Here is an 18,308-nt window from a genome sequence, read left to right as displayed (position 1 = left end):
GTTGGTTTACTTCTGAAAGCAATGCAATATACTATCGAGCATGCAGATCTGATGACAGAGATGGAACGCGGCCATAGGATGTCATTTAAGGGATATTGAGTAGGGGATAATTAGTATATATATCGGCGGTAGATCGTAAAATCGGGCATATCGAGATATTCCTAGGCATATCATGAAACGCCGCCATTTAATAATCTGCCTTTTGCATTTTTTGCCACTGCTAGTGCTACATTCTATGTGGCATTTGGAGCAGAATGCGTAGCTAGTACCTACGCATTCTGCTAGGTACTAAAATCATACGCTACCCAAACACGTATACTATAAGTAGGCTGTCAAGCCATTTCAATGGTTATCATTTGCTAAAATTAGGACATCCTACTTATTCGATATGCCTAAATGTTGAGGTTTGAACGGTATGGCTGGTGGTCACTAGTCAGATCATGACATGCGTTTCATGATCTGCTTAGGAATATCACACCTTGAAGTTAGCACGATATGGCTGGTGGTCACTAGGCAGATCATCATCTGCCTAGGAATATCACCCCTTGAGGTTTGTACGATATGGCTGGTGTTCGCTAGGCATCATGACCATCTGTATATTATTCATTATGTTTATATCGATTTTACCGATATTGGTTTTTATGGTGTCCCATCACTAATATTGGTACGGTGACACCAGAGTAATAAATTAAAAGTGCCTATTTATGGAAAGTGACAGCCGTAAATACCTTAAATTAATAAAATATTTGACATGTTAAATAAAAATATATAGCTGGTCAAGCAAAGCTTGTCAGTAAAAAAGCCGTGAAATTCAAATTTTCTATGGGACGATATCCCTTCCCGCCTACATTTTTCAAATTTGCCGCCTTTTTCTACTGATAAGATCTGCTTGACCAGCTATATGTAGAAACTAAAGGAAAATTAATTTTCAAAAAAGAGTCTATCGGTAATTTTACGTTATTTAGGGGTTGTGCACAAATCACGCGAGATGCTTTCGACTACTTTTTGATCCCCCGTCCCCCTTTTCTTTATTCTTATAGATCTATTTATTTGATTAAATAGATTAGGTTGATATGAAACTAAGGTATTATATAAAAATAATGTGTTACATAAATTATATGGGTACCTTTTTCCATGGAACGTCACATATAACAAAAAGCAACGCAAATAGGGCGTATTACTGCAATGTTCTGCCGTCAGAGTGTAGCACTAAGCTAGCTAGTAAATTTTCTCTTTTCTCTTTACCGCTCAAATATGATAGAGAGATTAGATACCTAACGAAATTTAAATTTTCTTGTCCGCGGCGGACCCCCAGATTGTGATGGATTGTGGTAGTCGCGCCCCCTACGCAGAGTTTCGCATAATATTTCCTATTAGAAATTCTACTCGTACCTAATTAATATTTAGAAAGTCTTCTTTAGAATTACCCTAAATTAGATCTAATATCATATCACTGGTATCACTGTCAGATTGACAATGTTTTTTAGTTATTTGCAAAGTTAATGCACTATTTGATAATATTTAGATGTAATAGTACTTATATATGATAAGAAACGTGTTCTTTTTGTAGACTAGACGTTTCCGATCTCATTTTGCACGAGAAAACGCTGCAATTCGGCATTTTCGGCTCCTATCATTCCGCTTAGACTGACGTTTGGTGAATGGCGTATGACGTGTGGCAACTAGTTTTATATAACCTCCTTGACCGGCGGCCGCGATCTTTTTGCAGAGGGGAACGCCTGTTAATGGCCGCTCCATAGATATTTACTCCGAGGTTACTGCAGAATGAAGAGTGTCTTTTCAAACTACTTTTTTCCCATGACTCTGATGATGCACTTATTAAAGCACTACTCTTAATGCTTCAATGAGCCCTTTTAAATTATCTACAGACTACGTACCTGAGTAAGGTTTACCGTCTAAAAAACCAAATGTTAGATGAACGTAATTCGATTCATGATTTCATATTTGTCCCATGACGCGCTAACGATTAGGTACAATTTTAAAATTTGCGCACCATCCGCGTCATCTCTGAGAACGTACGCGACAATCTTGTTGGGATGTATTCGCTGCTCGTAGCATTTTCAAAGCTAAATATTCCTGAACGGATCTTGCCACCCTTAACCCCGGACAGTGATTGCCCACCATATCCGCACCGAGAACCGTAAACACGGGCTTTTAGAAAAAATCACAGCATAAACATAAAAAACGTCGCAAATCGATCTTTTGTATTCTACCATTTTCTCTAGTTACGATCGTGATAACTCAAACGGTACAAATTTTACGATTCTGTTCTGTAAGAAGCAATTTAGATATAATACATGCCAGCCCTACGTTTGTTATTCAGTATTATTCCGTGTTTACCTCCACTTCAGGCCAAGTGCCAAAAGCAACATGATGATAATTGATAACAGAACTGCTTATGTTTCCTATTATACAATGTTTGTTTATTTTGTTTACAGAACCAAAGAAAGACAAATTGGAAAATGGCGGCGAGCTGATGAGGCCCGAGCGTCCAAACTCCTTGACAGCAGGCAAGCACACGCGGCGGATATGTTATCAAGGAGACGTAGGTCAGTATTACCTTGTCGTATAATCGAGGAATCACACGGTTTCGTTCATTTGACTCTCATTGCGGTGCTTGTTCGTAAATCGTAGGTAGGTACTGGTAAAGGAAAATACCCTGATTTATTTTTACTTTGTTTATTTTTACTTATTTAAAAAATATTTACTTGGTATTAAAATAAAATCTACCATCTGTGCGTGAAATGCCCTACAGCTGCATTATAATTTATGTAGCCTTTTTTGTATACCCGTTTGGTCTAGCTATCGAATATAATAAAACAAGAGAATTTAATTTTAGTTACAACCCACATACATCTTGATCAATAGTGCTGCCTCGTAGGTCATTAAATTTGCTTGGTTCAACTTTCGTTAGCCATATAGTTAGGTATCATTAATCAATCGACTTGCCCTTGTCAAGTATCAGCAAACTCTGAAGGACAAGTCTCCCACATTTTTATTCGTATATTGTATTGTTGGTATTTTATTCAGTATGTCGCTGTGAAAACGACCACTCAATACGGGCCACAAAAAAGCCGTTATCTAATAATTGCCAGACAATGTTTGTGTGATTCACCAATCTGGGCAGACGGATGTACCTATAGCTCATTGTTAGCCAAAAATCGTGGCGTAACACGTAGTGGGATAGTACGGTTACAATGTTCGTCACCGCACACAAGAACAGCATATATGTACATATATTTCAAAGTTTATTGTTTTAAACAAATAAGCGTAACAGTATTTAACGCACGTTGCCAGTTTCTCTTTGTAGGTACATGTATTTGTATTGTATATTGTACCTATAGTCAGCACAAATGAAACGGCGCGGAATTTATTTTCTAGACAATTTAGATGGTGATAACATTTTCCATTACGTTCTTGACTTCTGTTACTGACTTCAACGACAAGAGGTTTCATTCAAAATGATTAAAACTGCTTTGCGCTGCATGGTGAGCCTACAATGAAAGTCGAGTAGTAAATCTTTAGGATAGAGCGGTTATACTATGGCAGAAATATCGCTAACTGAACCAAGAATGTACCTTAAAGCATAACTGGATGATTTATATTTATACCTAAAGTCCATTCCAATAGAACTTGCTAACTTTGTAAACAAAGGACGTAACTTTGTTTTGTCACTGTTTCTCCTTGAATTTTCACATCATCTCATCAAACACCATTGAAACACATAGACTATACACTATTAAAGCGGTCGTTACCGTAAAATACAACAATATATAACTGTATCTTGGATATTTCATTAAAAGTTTAAAATGGTTTCATAAGTTAGGTTATTAGGCCCTGATGTAATGACGTTTTTGTTTCTTTTACATTCTACAATTGTCTATGATGGGTAGTGTTGTGACTAAAGTTGGTGATATACTCGTAAAGCCGCTACACACTACGCGACTCACGGTCTGTACCTGCCAACGCGGGTATATACACTACGCGGTACCTAGTTTGACAATTTTTTTTCCTCTGATCGTGAAGAATCGTGATTAAACAAATTAAAAATAAGTATTTACTTGTTTTTTACTTTCGGTATTTAATTATTCGATATGGTTTGACATAAAAACCGGGCAAGTGCGACTCGGACTCGCGCACGAAGGGTTCCGCACCATAAAGTAAAAAAAAAACGGAAAAAAATGCAAAAAGAAAACGGTCACCCATCCAAGTACTGACCACGCGCGACGTTGCTTAACTTTGGTCAAAAATCACGTTTGCTGAATGGGAGCCCCACTTAAATCTTTATTTTATTCTGTTTATAGTATTTGTTGTTATAGCGGCAACAGAAATACATCATCTGTGAAAATTTCAACTGTCTAGCTATCACGGTTCGTGAGATACAGCCTGGTGACAGACAGACGGACGGATGGACGGAAAGCGAAGTCTTAGTAATAGGGTCCCGTTTTACCCTTTGGGTACGGAACCCTAAAAATGGTAACACACTATCGCACCGCACCACGACCTTGGTGCGTCGCACCCATAAGTGATATATAGTTCGTTTTTTTAGCATTAAAAATAAGGTAAACAATCTTTATGTCTTTGTTTTTGATTGAAAAACACATTCAAAAAATAAGTTACGGCAAATATGTAACAATAATGAATCCAATACGATCATTTATATTCTTCTGCTTTCATAAGTAATAGTTACTGATTTTTAATAAGCGTTTTTCAATTAAAAGACATGTCAAGATCGCTTACCTTCTTTCAAGTTCTTTTTAATGCAAAAAAAACGAACTATGGATGCGACGCACCAAGTTCGTGATGCAGTGCGATAGTGTGTTACGGCTAGGGCATGCAGTACCGGTCCCGGTACCAAGAATTTCATTTCCCGGTTCTGGGCATGGCCGGAACCGGGATTCCCGGTTCTTCCCGGTTCCCAAGGCATTTTATGATAATTTTTAAGAAATTGTTTGTGTTAGCCTACAATCTTTATAAATGACTTATTTTCATATAAATAATTGCGGAAGTATTAATAAATTACCTATTTTATTAAAGCAAGACACTTTAGTTGGCGTTCCAACTATTTTACGAAATTAATGTAACTGACACAAAAGTAAGGTACTAGTGCTCGAAATGCTAATACCCAATAGATGACACCTTGCTGTCATCTCTATTGGCAATGACTTAAGCTTCAAGATGACATGTACTGGGACCGCGTCGAATACCAGTATGTTTACCTTACTGTTAAGTCACATTATAGACGGGTCTAACGCGATTTACCGACGTTTCGACACAGGCCGCGTAGCCAAGGTTACAATCGCTATCGCTTCGACAACGATAAGCATTATGTCTCTCTATCACTCTTCCATATTAGTGCGACAGTGTCAGTTGCGTTTCGATCGCTACGGAGCGTAAGTGATCGGCATCTTGGCTACGCGGCCAGGTTTCACTGGTCGTGGTCGCGGCTGACTGATGTCCCAGCAAAATGTCAAAACAGAGATACCTTACTTAGTGACGTTTCAGATAAAAACAAAATTGAAATAGAAAACTGCGTGAATTTTTACAATTTACCATTATCCGTAATATTGATTGAAAATATTGGAATGCCTACTTTACTAGGTTAGTTTGTCGGGTTATTTGGGTCCCCCGTTTCATATTACCATTATTAAATGTTATTTAATGTCCCGAGCTAAAGTACTAAAACATTACTACTATTGAAATGGGAATAAATAGTCATATGATGAGAACCGGGAAGTACCGGTACCGGGTCTTCAGCACCGGTTCTTTTGACACTATAAAATTCCCGGGAATTCCCGGGAATTTGAGAACCGGGAATTCCCGGGAGCATGCCCTAGTTACGGCCTTAAGTAAAGGACTAAGTAAGACTCTTGCCCATCACTAGCAAATTCATCATTCAGAGACAATTTCAATATGGCGGTTTGTTTACATAGTTTGCAAGTTCTATTGAAATGGACTTTAACAATTCATGAACTACGTGGAATTCTGTTTTGGGTTCCGAACAGCGTCACCTTTGGTCATAACTGCCTAAAGAGCTGTTAATGGACCGAGGCGATAGTAAACTCGGTATCTCAATAGGGCAATAAAATCATTGTTGGAATTTACCCACAAGTTAAAGTGGCAATTGAAATGTATTTAGTGCCGTATTTAGGTACTCATTTGTAGTGTGTAGTGCCGTTCAGGCTTTTAGGAGAAAATTACACGTAGGTAGGTAGGTATAAAATATAAAAAATAAATAAGCTGGCTATTAGGTGCTTAATTTTCAAAAGGTTATCTTTTTGACTAAATTAGCGCTAGCTTATCTACGGGATGTTGACCTTCTATTTTTAAGACAATGCTACGCACGAGCTATCGGGATGTCGAGGCAGTGGAGCGCGTGTGTTGTGTATAAAAGGAGTTTAGCTAAAAATGCATCAAGCTAATAAAGTTGAAAGCTTACTGAGTGCACGGCTGAGCAAAACATTAATATGCATAGTACCTGCCTATAAATTATATTAAAACCAAACACAAGTGATAGTGTGTTTCCATCTGTAGCAAGTAGTATAGTAGCAAAACTAAAGTGACTAGATTTAAATTACTAGGCGAGAGAATCTTCTGTAAGTTCTGTAGTAATCACTATGGGTTAATGGTTACTGTTATCGTTCCAGTAGGCGGTTACGGGGAGCCCGGCGGCGACGAGCAACTAGTTCTGTCCGAGCTGCCGGAGCCACCGATCGCGCTGTCGGAGATCGGGCCCATCCCGCCGCCGCCCATGTTCAGCTCGCCCAGCCCCACGCGCCACCATCACCAGCACCAGCAGCATACGCACGAGGACTGTACGTATACATACAGTGACAATAGTACTGTCTCCTTCTATCGGAGATAACGGGTGAGGACTGTAAGGCTACAATCTGTTTGGCTTACGCGCAGAAAAGGACTGATAAACGACAAAACGGCGCTCGACGACGGTGAGGAGATCACAGTAGAACGGCAATCTAGTCTGTTTTTCTTGTCTGTCTGTTTTTAAGCTTTTTTTATCATAATATTACTAAAAACTTGTATACCAAAGTATGTACATATTTGATTTCAAAAGAAAACCAATATTTTTCCCAATGAATACATGTTTTGGTCCTTTGACCGAGCGCGGCAATGAAATCCACATCACTGCCAGGATTACTGATTGATTGACGTGACGTGATTGAGAGACTTTATTTCTTTTGTTTCGTTTCTGGGCTTGTTACGGTCCGTAATTGGTTTAGTTTGACTGGTGACTGGTATTATTCCTAATAATCAGGTGTCCTTCAAAATTCAGACCAATTAACTACGTACAGTCGAATTATAATGCAGTCAATTTTAGTAGGACCAGTAATTTATCTACTCGTATTAGCTTTACAAAGAAAGTACAAATTGTGTCCCTATTTGATAAACTTAATGGTCTACCTACTCGCTTATTCAGTTTATTCTAGGCCGTATGTAGTAGTTAATTGCCACTCGACAGATGATTTGATCAAACAAATCGTATAGTTTGTTATCAGTGGAGCATAAGCAGAGAAAATTGTACAGAATTTTTGAAATGTTATATGCGCTATTACCCCGAAAAGAGGAGTATAGTTTTTATTCTAGTGTTAGTGACAAAACTAGATCTGAATCTGTTATTATTTATGTCAGCCGAAGACGAGGACGACGCGGACTCTGAAGAGGAGCTCCCAGTAACGGACACGTCTCGCGTGGAGGAGATCCCGCCGAAGGAGCCGAGCTTCAACGCCGTGCCGCTCAAGTCGGCGCTCAAGAAGCGGACCGGCGACGCCGGCACGCCGCTCGCCACGCCGCTGGCGCCCCGCCAGGATCACCACCATGCTAGCTTCAAGTCAGTACACTTTACGTTTACTTTATTGTAATATCATAAAAGCAAGAAAATGAAATAGTTGTAACTATGAAATTTTTTTAAACTTATTTTGGATTGTGTTTCACTTCGATCAGTTTAACTTGTACCCCGCCGCACTTAGACAACTATTTAACATGTTTGATGACTGTTTGCTTTGACTATTATCAATTTACAATAGTCGATAAAGCGGTTGATAAGAATAAAAATATGCATTGACCGTTTGCATTTAACTATATACAATCCCAGCGCGGTTTTCAAAAACGTGCTTACGGTAACTTCTTGTAATCAGAGCAAGCCTTTTCGTAAAACGCAAAATAATAAATTTGCTACCGATTTGTAAATAGAGACGATGAAAATTGTATAGGGAAAACCCTCTATCAGAAAAAAAAAGATGTAAGCGTCGATCTGAGAGTTTTTTTGCTGAAATCGAAGTGAAATACAATTATAGTTTTAACAATCAGCTAAAGTAATATACCTAAAGTGAAATTCACATATTACACTCTGTTCATATGTAAATTTCTTCACACAACTCAAACAGACCAAGGTCACTAAATTCAAATGTGATAACCATGTGATACCTACTAAAAGTGTACATAAAATTGGGCGTGATTGTGAACTTGTTTGTTTCCACCATGCTCCGGCACAGACGGCCGCCGCCGAAGCCGAGGGCCAGATTCTGGTAATTGTCCACTCTATGTCAATGTTGTCGGCACCGCCCACAAGCCCGAGGACGGCCGCTTCGCTCTACCACAGGACCGATTTACAAAACAGTTTCATACTAACAGCAACAGACGACTGACCATTGGTAGACCTTAACCCGTTGCAATAAGGCCACCCTATAGCAACTTTTGAGCGTCGGCGTCTAGTCAGCGCTATGGAAATTGGCGTCGCTGCGCAGTTGCGTCAACGTTGCGTCGAGCAGCAGTCATAGAGTTGACCAGACGCCGACACTCGGGAGATGTTAGTGTGGGGTGGCTCTAAGAGCTGTTTTCCCACCAGTCCAGTGTTGTCCAGTTTTTTGCGGGTACGGATTCTTGCAGGATCTCGTTTCAGTAGTATAGGTGCTGATATAGTAACTTTCACACGAGGATTCTGTTTGCGGGACCCTGCAAAAAACCGTACCCGCAAAAAACTGAACGTCAGTGGGAAACAGCTTTAAGGCTTATATAATACATATGGTCAGTTAACTGTGTCAATGTTGGTACAACTGTGCTGAGATGTTACACTATTATATGCGCGTTACTCACCAACACGTGACAAGTTGCAGGTGGCCGTTCAAACGCCGCGCTTATAGTAGTGGCATCTATCAGCGGTTGAATAATATATGAAACTGTTACGTTGTCAGTCCTCTCTTTGATGCATCGTGCATTGCACGCTCTTGACGGACTAATTCAACATTAACAACTTGTGATATTGCGACCATATACTTAGATTTGATTTTTTTTATTATTATTTTAAATGCAATCACTCTTAAATAGACTAAAATAGAATAGAGTTTGTTAAGTCATCATATACATGAAGTCATCATACAATTTTGATAAAGGGCTTGGTTTATACGGTTAGTTCGAAAGAATATTTCCATTTCTACAGTTCGATACAAAAGCTAAGATAAGATATAGTAGATAAAATTGATCTACGACTTCCGTGGTTTTTACTATTTATCAGTTTAATCAAATCAAGATAAAGTCCTACAAAGTTTAAGTAGGCATATTTCTTGATATTACCAGCCATACTATTAGGATGCAATCTCACAAGCTGTCAAAAAAATGTTGAATTGTGCCCAGTTCACTGTCATCTTCCACATATTCGCTCCGTCGTGACGAATGCTGACTCCGCACGACCCCTCACTAGACCTCCTTTAACAATACACGTGCAAGTGTTGTGCACTATCTACTAATTACAATAATCACCACTCGGATGTTATCACTGATACGAAACAATAACGATTCCATGTCGTTATCGTAAACCATGGCGTAAGCGGTGTTAGTGTATGTTTAATGGATGGTATCAATGCCCTGCATTTATATGTTATGGTCATGTTACGTGTTGCATGTCTATGTTTCCTTCATTTAGCCGTTAGTACTAAGATGGGCTTAACCAAGTTTTTACCTTATCATGATGCAATAAAGTGAAAAATTGGATACATCTCTTTGTAGTCGACCATATAATAATGTCGTTAAATATCGTTAGGCCGGAATTACAGATGTACCTAAGTTTTACTGACTTATACAGCTATTAGTTAGATCACAACAATATTCTATTGTTTTCTTATTCTATATAGCTGATCTCTACTAAAAGTGTAAATCTGGCCGTATGATGTGATTATATTGTATTCTAATTATTCATTAGTTTGATTGCTTAAGACATAAATACGTGCTTTTTACATTATAAATTGTTTTGTTGTTGTAGTTAACAATAAAAACAATTAAATTATTGTATTCAATTTAGTTCATTTGTAATTTACGAGTTATGGATGCTGAACGCCATATCCTTTTATCCGTGCGTATGCAACCAGCGCATCCAAAAACACAAGCATCATATCAACTCAAACGGGTCACTTGGCTTGGAATTTCCCATAATAACTGACCCTTATGATTGCTCGCGCGTGTAGAACTTGAATGCCGTCATAAACATAAATCCCGAGAGTGAAACGCGTCATCCATTAAATTATCGCATTAACGTAGAGCCGGGAAACTTTATTGTTATGACGTCACGGGCCTCGCGACTTCCGACCACTCGTTCCTGTTTATTCAAAACACTGCGCATTCAAAATGTTCAAATGTAGCTCTTTATTTAAGTCATTATTTACCAATTATAAAAGGGGTAACTTGAAACATTTGGTTGGTCAGATTCTTGGGCCTTACACAAAACAGCTATTTGCTATCAAGCTTAGCACAGGCAGAAATAATTTAGTGGTGCTTATTTAAGGAAAATACCCTTATCATTTGTCACTGTTTATTTAGTGTAAAGGTTAAAAAGGAGGCTAATTATAATTCAAAGGGGTACCCTTAATTAATGTGAAGACGATGTAAATAAGGTAGACAATTACTTGCGCGATTTATAATTAACTTTTCATTTTAGTTGATAGTGACAGTAAGGGTTGGTTGCACCAAACTGTTTGTCATTCTTAAAGAGTTCGCTGAATTTTATTGTATGGAAAGTTTCATAGTATACCGCCGCGGCGCGCCAGCTGACGTTGATCAATCTGTCAAGTGCGAATGGTGCAACTGGCACTGAGTGTTCCGTAGGCAAGTTATACATAATACTAACGATATTTATGATTGTTCCGGCAGCAGTCGGCCGGTGCGGGTGGGCAACGCGATGGAGAACAAGGAGAACGCCCGGCCGTGGGAGGGCGCGGGCGAGTACCGCGAGGAACACGCGACTGAATCCGATCGCGTCGCCGCCAAGCTCGCGCGCAAGGAGAGCCTCAACATCAAGCTCGCGCTGCGCCCCGACCGCCAGGAGCTCATTAACAGGTACACATGATACTATTAGAAGTATTAGAACAAATTGAATTATTTTCAGAAAATATTACAGGCACCTGCCGCGATAGCAGAGGACGCTGGTTCGATTCCAGCCTGGGGCACTGGAGGCCTTGGTCACTTTTTCTTAGTATATGACATTTATTTCAGTTTATAGGTAAACAGGATTGCGACTAAGGATAGGATAGGACTGAGAAAACATTGCGAGGAAACCGGACTAATTCCAATAAGTCCAGTTTCCTTTCAGCAGTCGCTTTCGTAAAAACTAGTGCCTTCGTCAATTCTTGGAATTAGTTGGCATGACCCCAGGCCCCCAAGAGCCGTGGCAAAATGCCGTGATCACGCGAAGAAGAAGAAGATAGGATAGGACCGCGTCTTTATATTTCGTGATAATGAGAATTTCATCTTACCCAGGTTTCATTGTAGCAAGTAATAAAATCTACGATTCACGATTTGTAAATGAAATTAGACGAATCCAATCAAACGATGCAAAAAACTTATGAATAGTACAATCGCGTATTACTACAATGAATTGAGGATCAACCGCGACGAATCAGTGATTCATGTCGAAGTGTGTTTATTTTCGTGTGCATCGCCAGGCCAACTCATTGTTATCAATCTTTTATTTCTTCCTGTTTCTTTGATGACGCGCTCTTGGCACTGGCATTGATAGACGAAAGCTATAAACCCACTGTAGCTATTATACGGGGCCGCCAGTTAAATCTAGGACAGTTGTGACAAAATTAAGAACCGTGTTTCACTTAAATAGATATTATGAAGTGTGATAGAGGCGTATATAACAGTTTATTAATTAAGGTTACCCTGAACTACGATATTTGGGTCGCAGCCAAGACTTTGCGTTAATCGGACGTTATGAAAACATTCCCGGCGTGGAGCTTAGCAGATTTTATTTCGCTCGCCAGTGCGTGAACGCAATCCAAGCGGATACATCTTATTGTTCGGCCTGGTTACGTCACTTATTAAGCTTAATTAATGTTATCAGCAGAATAACATTAATTTGCGAATATTTGGCTCTCGTGCCGAAAGGCTGCTAACTAATAGTGCCAAACGCGACTATCTCATACTTTCCAAGCGCTCGCAAACTTGCCAATAAACAGCTAAAACACGTCCTATGCGTTAAGAAGTATGACTCGCGACCTTAGCTGCCTCACTTGTATTTGGTTAGAACCCCGTGCGAATAACTGTATCAGTGACGTGGTGGATGAAGTGTCTCCCTGGTCTCAGGAACATCCTGGTGGTGCAGAGCGAGCACGAGCGGCAGGAGTCGTGGGAGGCGATCGGCGCGCGCCTCATCCGCCGCCTGTCCATGCGCCCCACCGCCGAGGAGCTCGTCGAGAGGAATATACTCAAAAGTAAGTCACCGAACACTTACATCGTCTTTTGATAGCCAAAAGTAAATTATGCGTACCTTGTACAATCAAGTAGTCATAGACTAAGAATCCCCTAGACGGAGCTTAGAGCAATTATGTCATGAAACCGATGCTGCCAAAAATATGTTTGGTGCAAGCTATTATCGCTGCCTGGACTTTTTTTTCCACAGGCAACTAATGCTCATCGAGACCATTCTAACAACAGTAGTATTTTTGTTTGTCATCACATTTCCTATGTTCAAGCTCCAGAGTTTACCGATCATATAAACGTTGCATACTCTATCAAAACACGTGTCACTCTATCAAAACGCATTTGTTTTGCAAGAATTACATGGATTGAGATATGTTATTTGCCGACCGAAACTGTTACATTTGACTGTGGTGACTGGCATGAAATTACTTAGGTTGGTATTCCACCTATCCAATTTCTTTGTCCAATGTGTATTGCGTTTGAAATTTTGCTTAATGAGAGAGTGAAATTCAATGATATTGGACAAATAAATTAGAAAGGTGGAATACCACCCTAACACAATTGTTATAAAAAGAAATAACAAGAGTAAACGTAGAAATTACCTACTATTCCATACACAAGAATTGTCTAATATATATAGTCAGGAACAAAAGAGGCTAAACGGACGAGGTTTTCAAAATGATCTTAACACAACTGTACTATTTAGACATTATGCTCCTGACTACAAAATTTCCAGTAGCATGTGTGGTGTATAAGCCCAATTTTTAATGCTAAATAATTAGAACAGTGACATCATATCTTACCGTTGGCGCATTTCCCAATACAACAATATGTCCCGATACGCTCTACTAACTCAGTCATCTCAATCAAGTGTAACCGTCTATGATTAAAAATCATTTCAGGTGCATAATTTTTTGTTCATTTAAAAGCGGTAGTTCTCTAACTTTTTTTGTAGACGAACCTTAACATAAAAATATACAAAGCCTCGGATTACTCTATATTTCTGTAAATAAAGAAGTACTCTTTGACAAAGAAAGAATTATACTAACTTTTAGAAAGGCATGTTTATTTTATAGCTTTGACCAAAAACTTGAATAATGAGCCAACTTGAAAGCAACAAACCATGAAGTCAAAGTATGGCTTTACCTTACCCACAAACTCCATACTGCTTGACAGAATGAAATATCGATAAACCCGTTATCAATGAGCATCTTAAAGCCAAAACATAATAAATAAAGATAATCATAGTGTCCTGTAACTTAACCGAAAAATTATGAACAGAAATCAAACGCAAATAGAAGAAATATGCAGTACCAAAACACTTAGTGTAAAGGCTTGGCCACACACAGAGCGCGACGCAGCGCCGCGTCCGCGCCGCGTGATGCCGACGCGGAGCCTGGTCAAACAGGGCGCGCGCCGATCGCGCCGGCCTCACGCTCTCAACACGCCCTCAAGGCGCGCGTGAACGCGGCGCGGCCGCGCGGGAACGCGGCGCACCGCTCGCTGCCTAACGTCCGATCCTACTGATGTGACCTTGCGCGACGCGGCGGGCCGCCGCGTTCGCTCGGCGCAGCGCTGCGCACGCGCCGCGCGGACGCAAGGGGCCGCGCGGCGCGGGGCGCGACAGAAGCGGGGCGTGATACCGGCGGGACGCAGTCTGTTTGACGTCGGTAACCTGTTAGCATGTGCCGCGGTCGCGCGGCGTGGACGCGGCGCGGACGCGGCGCTGCGTCGCGCTATGTATGTGGCCAAGCCTTAAGGCCTGAGTGGAGGCTCGAAACGGAGCGTTCGGCAGGGCGTGCAGCGTGGCGTCGGGCTCACAAGTGATTTGAGCAGCGTGCACTAAGGCCGCTCCTATACGTTTGCATTTGTTTAACATGCACGCCGCACGCCCCGCCCCGCTGCACGCTCAACTCGAGCGTCCAATCAGGCCTTACACTTATGTCGCCCTTACATTTTGTCCATGCCTCGATTTGGATGACTTGCTAGAAAAATACAGTTGGTGTATTTGGATTAACAGTAAATATTTTTTTGCAGGTCAATCACCTGCTGAGGAAAAGAAACAGAAAGAAGAAAAGAAACGGTATCTTCTTCGTAAGCTTAGCTTTCGACCGACCGTTGACGAGCTCAAGGAGAAGAAGATTATACGTTTCAGTGACTACATTGAGGTTACACAGGTAAGAATAGTTTCTAGTAAAAACGAAAAAAATCCTAAATGACCAATAGTTTAAAAAATCGTCAATATACTCTATAACATTTTACAATACAATATAAGACAAATACTCTTTATTGCACACCTAAGTAAAAGAAAAGAGTAACACATTAATAAATAAATACAATTTCTGTAGTATTTTATAAAGAATTAAAGAAAGTTTGAGCTTTGAGCTTCATTCAAAAGGAAGTTGCTATTGCAAAAAGATATGTACTAGCCTATGGTCTAGGCCAGGCTAAATCTTTTATTAGTTCGTCGAATACGCTTTTTCCATTTCCTTGTTGTCCATTTATTTATTGAGAAATGTAGCGGCGGTTGTCTAACTTATGTATTTCCGAGATCTTCCGGGAAATAAGCTTTCCATCGCTTTAGAAATGTATGTACGTACCGAAGACTTCTTTGTTCTAGTGTACGTTTCATCAATGCTACGGTATTGTATTGTAGGTATACTATTCCCATAAAGTCTATGGAGAATGAAGACGGAATTATAGTAAAACTGGTTTCTGGTTTTTCTCATATATCCATTAGACAAAGTTTACCAAATATAATAGAAATAAGGTATTTTAAATCTTTCAAGGTTTTTCTGTAAATTCATCACATCTTACGGTTTATATTTAATTACGGTGTGTATTTAACTATTTAAAAGCTTGTGCTAGGTTTTTATCTTTTTAATACTGTAGGGCAGCGGTCGGCAACCTTTTAGCAGCCAAGGGCCACATATTAGTTAACGGAGGTGACGCGGGCCGTACTTGGTTAATATTTATGACTTTATGAGACATTGTCATTTGTCACTATTACATACAAAATAGCCAAGGCGGCACTCGGGCCGCAGGTTGCCGACCGCTGCTCTAGTGCACACTTTGAATTTACACTGATGTTCCTGTAAGGTAAGTTATTAAGTACTAATATGTTTCGTTGATGGTTTAGGCCCACGACTACGACCGGCGCGCGGACAAGCCGTGGACGCGGCTGACGCCGCGCGACAAGGCCGCCATCCGGCGCGAGCTCAACGAGTTCAAGAGCTCCGAGATGGCGGTCCACGAGGATAGCAAACACCTCACGAGGTACTCTCACTAACCGATCATAAACCCCACTGCGCCAGGGGTGCGAAACTCCTGTCTTCGGCCAAACTCGGCTCCGCTCGGCTCAGCATTGCTCCGAGCAATTATTAGGGTTGACACAATTTGACTTCCCTTTGCGTGCACGACCACAGATAATGACTTGAATTTTAACAAACCCTAAATAGCCGAAAGGGATAGTGCCATATATTAGAAAAAGACAGCATGATTCGACCCTGAACCGCTGTCAAACTTCGGTTTTGTAGGAAGTTTCCTTTCTGTACGGCAGTACTATTATTCATTCTGTGACTGTGCTAAAACCAATTAACACATAATTTCCTAGTTAGTTAGTTAATTAATTTCATTTCTCTGTCGTCTTTGTCGTATTCTCATGGCTGAGGAATATGACGACTGTGGGCACTGTTGACCGACGCTCCAAGTTGGACTATCTCGGGTCTGTTGCACTTATAGTCTGGAACGCCGCAGTTGCCTGCTTTAGTCATTGTAAAATTTGCCCAAATTCAACCTCACTTTGAATTAGTTACGAATCCCGCATAAAGTTACAGTGAATTTTTAAAAGATACCATATTAATGCGAGTATGTTTAATAGAGTGATTAGAGTTAATAGGTTGTTTGTTGGCAGGTTCCACAGACCATGACGGCTGTGCACGGAGCTGGCCCGCGCCGCCGCGGTAGAGCGGCCGCACGGCACACGACTGGTATCCCCTGACGTCACCGACCCGCGCCGGGCCCGGCCCGCGCACCAGCCGGCCCGCATCGGTAAAGTGTTGATTATTCTAAAGTTGCGTTGTACCGCCATTCTAAACTTACGTTTTGTATATGCGTCCCGTGAGTGCAATCTTGTTTTAATTGACTTTTTATTGTAATATCCTAGTTATTGCCGAGTACAATTTTATTAATTTAATGGTATCGTTTTATGTTAAGTCGTATTCTAAGCGTACCTATACATTCTTTGAATTGACCTTCGCGAAAGGTTAGTGATACTGATTATTATGATGGAGATTATGTGCTTGAAGCTCGGTGTGTGGTGAGATTTTTTGAAATGTGAAACGTATCCATCATATGTAGATTTGTGATTTTTTCTTATATAGCTATTAGCTCCGTAGTCATTAAGCTAGATTCGATTTAAATCATATTTATTTCACATATATTTTTATGGTCACAATAAATTTTAACTATAATTTGAGAATTATAGCTTTATTGAGGGCGTGCATCTTAAATTTAACTTTGGTCGCGTGTCTTATTGTTGTTGAAAGCAATTTTAAAACTATGGCCATGAGATACTGCCACTAATTTAAACTGTTTTGTCGTGAAACGTTTGTAGTTCATTTAAAAAGGCAATGTGATATCGCCTGCGACGTAATCGCAGTTAGCTTGTTGCATTACACTGTTCTACACATCTATACAAGACGTGGGCTGCGTGGGATGTAGGTGTTATGGCTCCTCTACATGATGGGCCAACGCCCGCCACTCCAAGGGACGTAGCCATGCGGTAGAAGAGATAGCAATATCACTTGCTCCCTCTAACGCATAAATGCGTCCCTTGGAGTGGCCGGCATTGGCCCATCGTGTAAAGGAGCCATTATATTGGTATACTGGTGTCCATCAATAAGTATAATCCAACTAACGTAGGCTTCAAAATTTGGATTCCCCAATTGACTTAAACATTCGAGAGATTGAGAAGTGCTTCCAGATGCTGTGTAATGTAACAATAAACTAATTAGAACATAGATGCCGTTACTACAAGATAATGTAACTTCAAAACGTATTTAGTTATTGTTTTTTTTATATTCATATCAAATTTCGAACTCGAGCATTCCTTTAATCGAAAATGTCGCAGCTAATATACCACCCAACATTTATTTCCATTTTGATGGCTGGTTATATTTGTAGCTTTAAACATTCGCTTAGTAACTACGACACAGCGACTGAACTTGAAGATCCTTCAAACTTGAGAATTTAAGGAATAAGTAGTAATGCGACGACATATTTTAGTACAGGGAAATGCACAGTGATTACAAAACGCACAGACAGCGTACTGTAAAAGTTCACGGTATCATAGCTAAGAAGAAACTCGTTCCAGAGGGCGCGAGTTAACAGATCTCTTATCATAGACATTTGGTAGCACAGGCAAATCGGCGGGAACAACTTGTTAAACATCTTGACGCTCTGTCTTAGGACTAGCGTTGAACGAAGTATTGCGTAAAGGACTTAGTAAATTGATCGAATAAGCTCGTATAAAGTTGTAGATGTTAAATTAATATAAATGCGCCTTCTGACATTAC

General features: G+C 40.2%; 1 protein-coding gene across 9 annotated transcripts in view; it reads left to right on the top strand.

Annotated features, from left to right (window-relative positions):
- Positions 1-16,700, top strand: part of LOC134665130 (phosphatase and actin regulator 4) — a 74,610-nt gene extending 57,910 nt beyond the window's left edge. For 5 of the 9 annotated variants that reach the window (XM_063521960.1, XM_063521967.1, XM_063521969.1 and 2 more), the window contains 9 exons: positions 2,460-2,570; positions 6,669-6,836; positions 7,669-7,867; positions 8,532-8,564; positions 11,179-11,364; positions 12,616-12,743; positions 14,770-14,909; positions 15,872-16,008; positions 16,646-16,700. In XM_063521960.1, the coding sequence (XP_063378030.1) occupies positions 2,460-2,570; positions 6,669-6,836; positions 7,669-7,867; positions 8,532-8,564; positions 11,179-11,364; positions 12,616-12,743; positions 14,770-14,909; positions 15,872-16,008; positions 16,646-16,661 (1,118 nt within the window). In that variant the 3' untranslated portion in view covers positions 16,662-16,700. The remainder of the gene's footprint in view (positions 1-2,459; positions 2,571-6,668; positions 6,837-7,668; positions 7,868-8,531; positions 8,565-11,178; positions 11,365-12,615; positions 12,744-14,769; positions 14,910-15,871; positions 16,009-16,645) is intronic. The other 4 variants (XM_063521961.1, XM_063521962.1, XM_063521964.1 and 1 more) reach the window with 4 other exon arrangements.
- Positions 16,701-18,308: the final 1,608 nt, after the last annotated feature.

The sequence above is a fragment of the Cydia fagiglandana genome, chromosome 6, assembly GCF_963556715.1.
Source record: "Cydia fagiglandana chromosome 6, ilCydFagi1.1, whole genome shotgun sequence".
NCBI classification, from domain to species: domain Eukaryota; kingdom Metazoa; phylum Arthropoda; class Insecta; order Lepidoptera; family Tortricidae; genus Cydia; species Cydia fagiglandana.
Note: the sequence above shows the minus strand (reverse complement) of the source record. Positions and strands in the feature narration are given on the sequence as shown.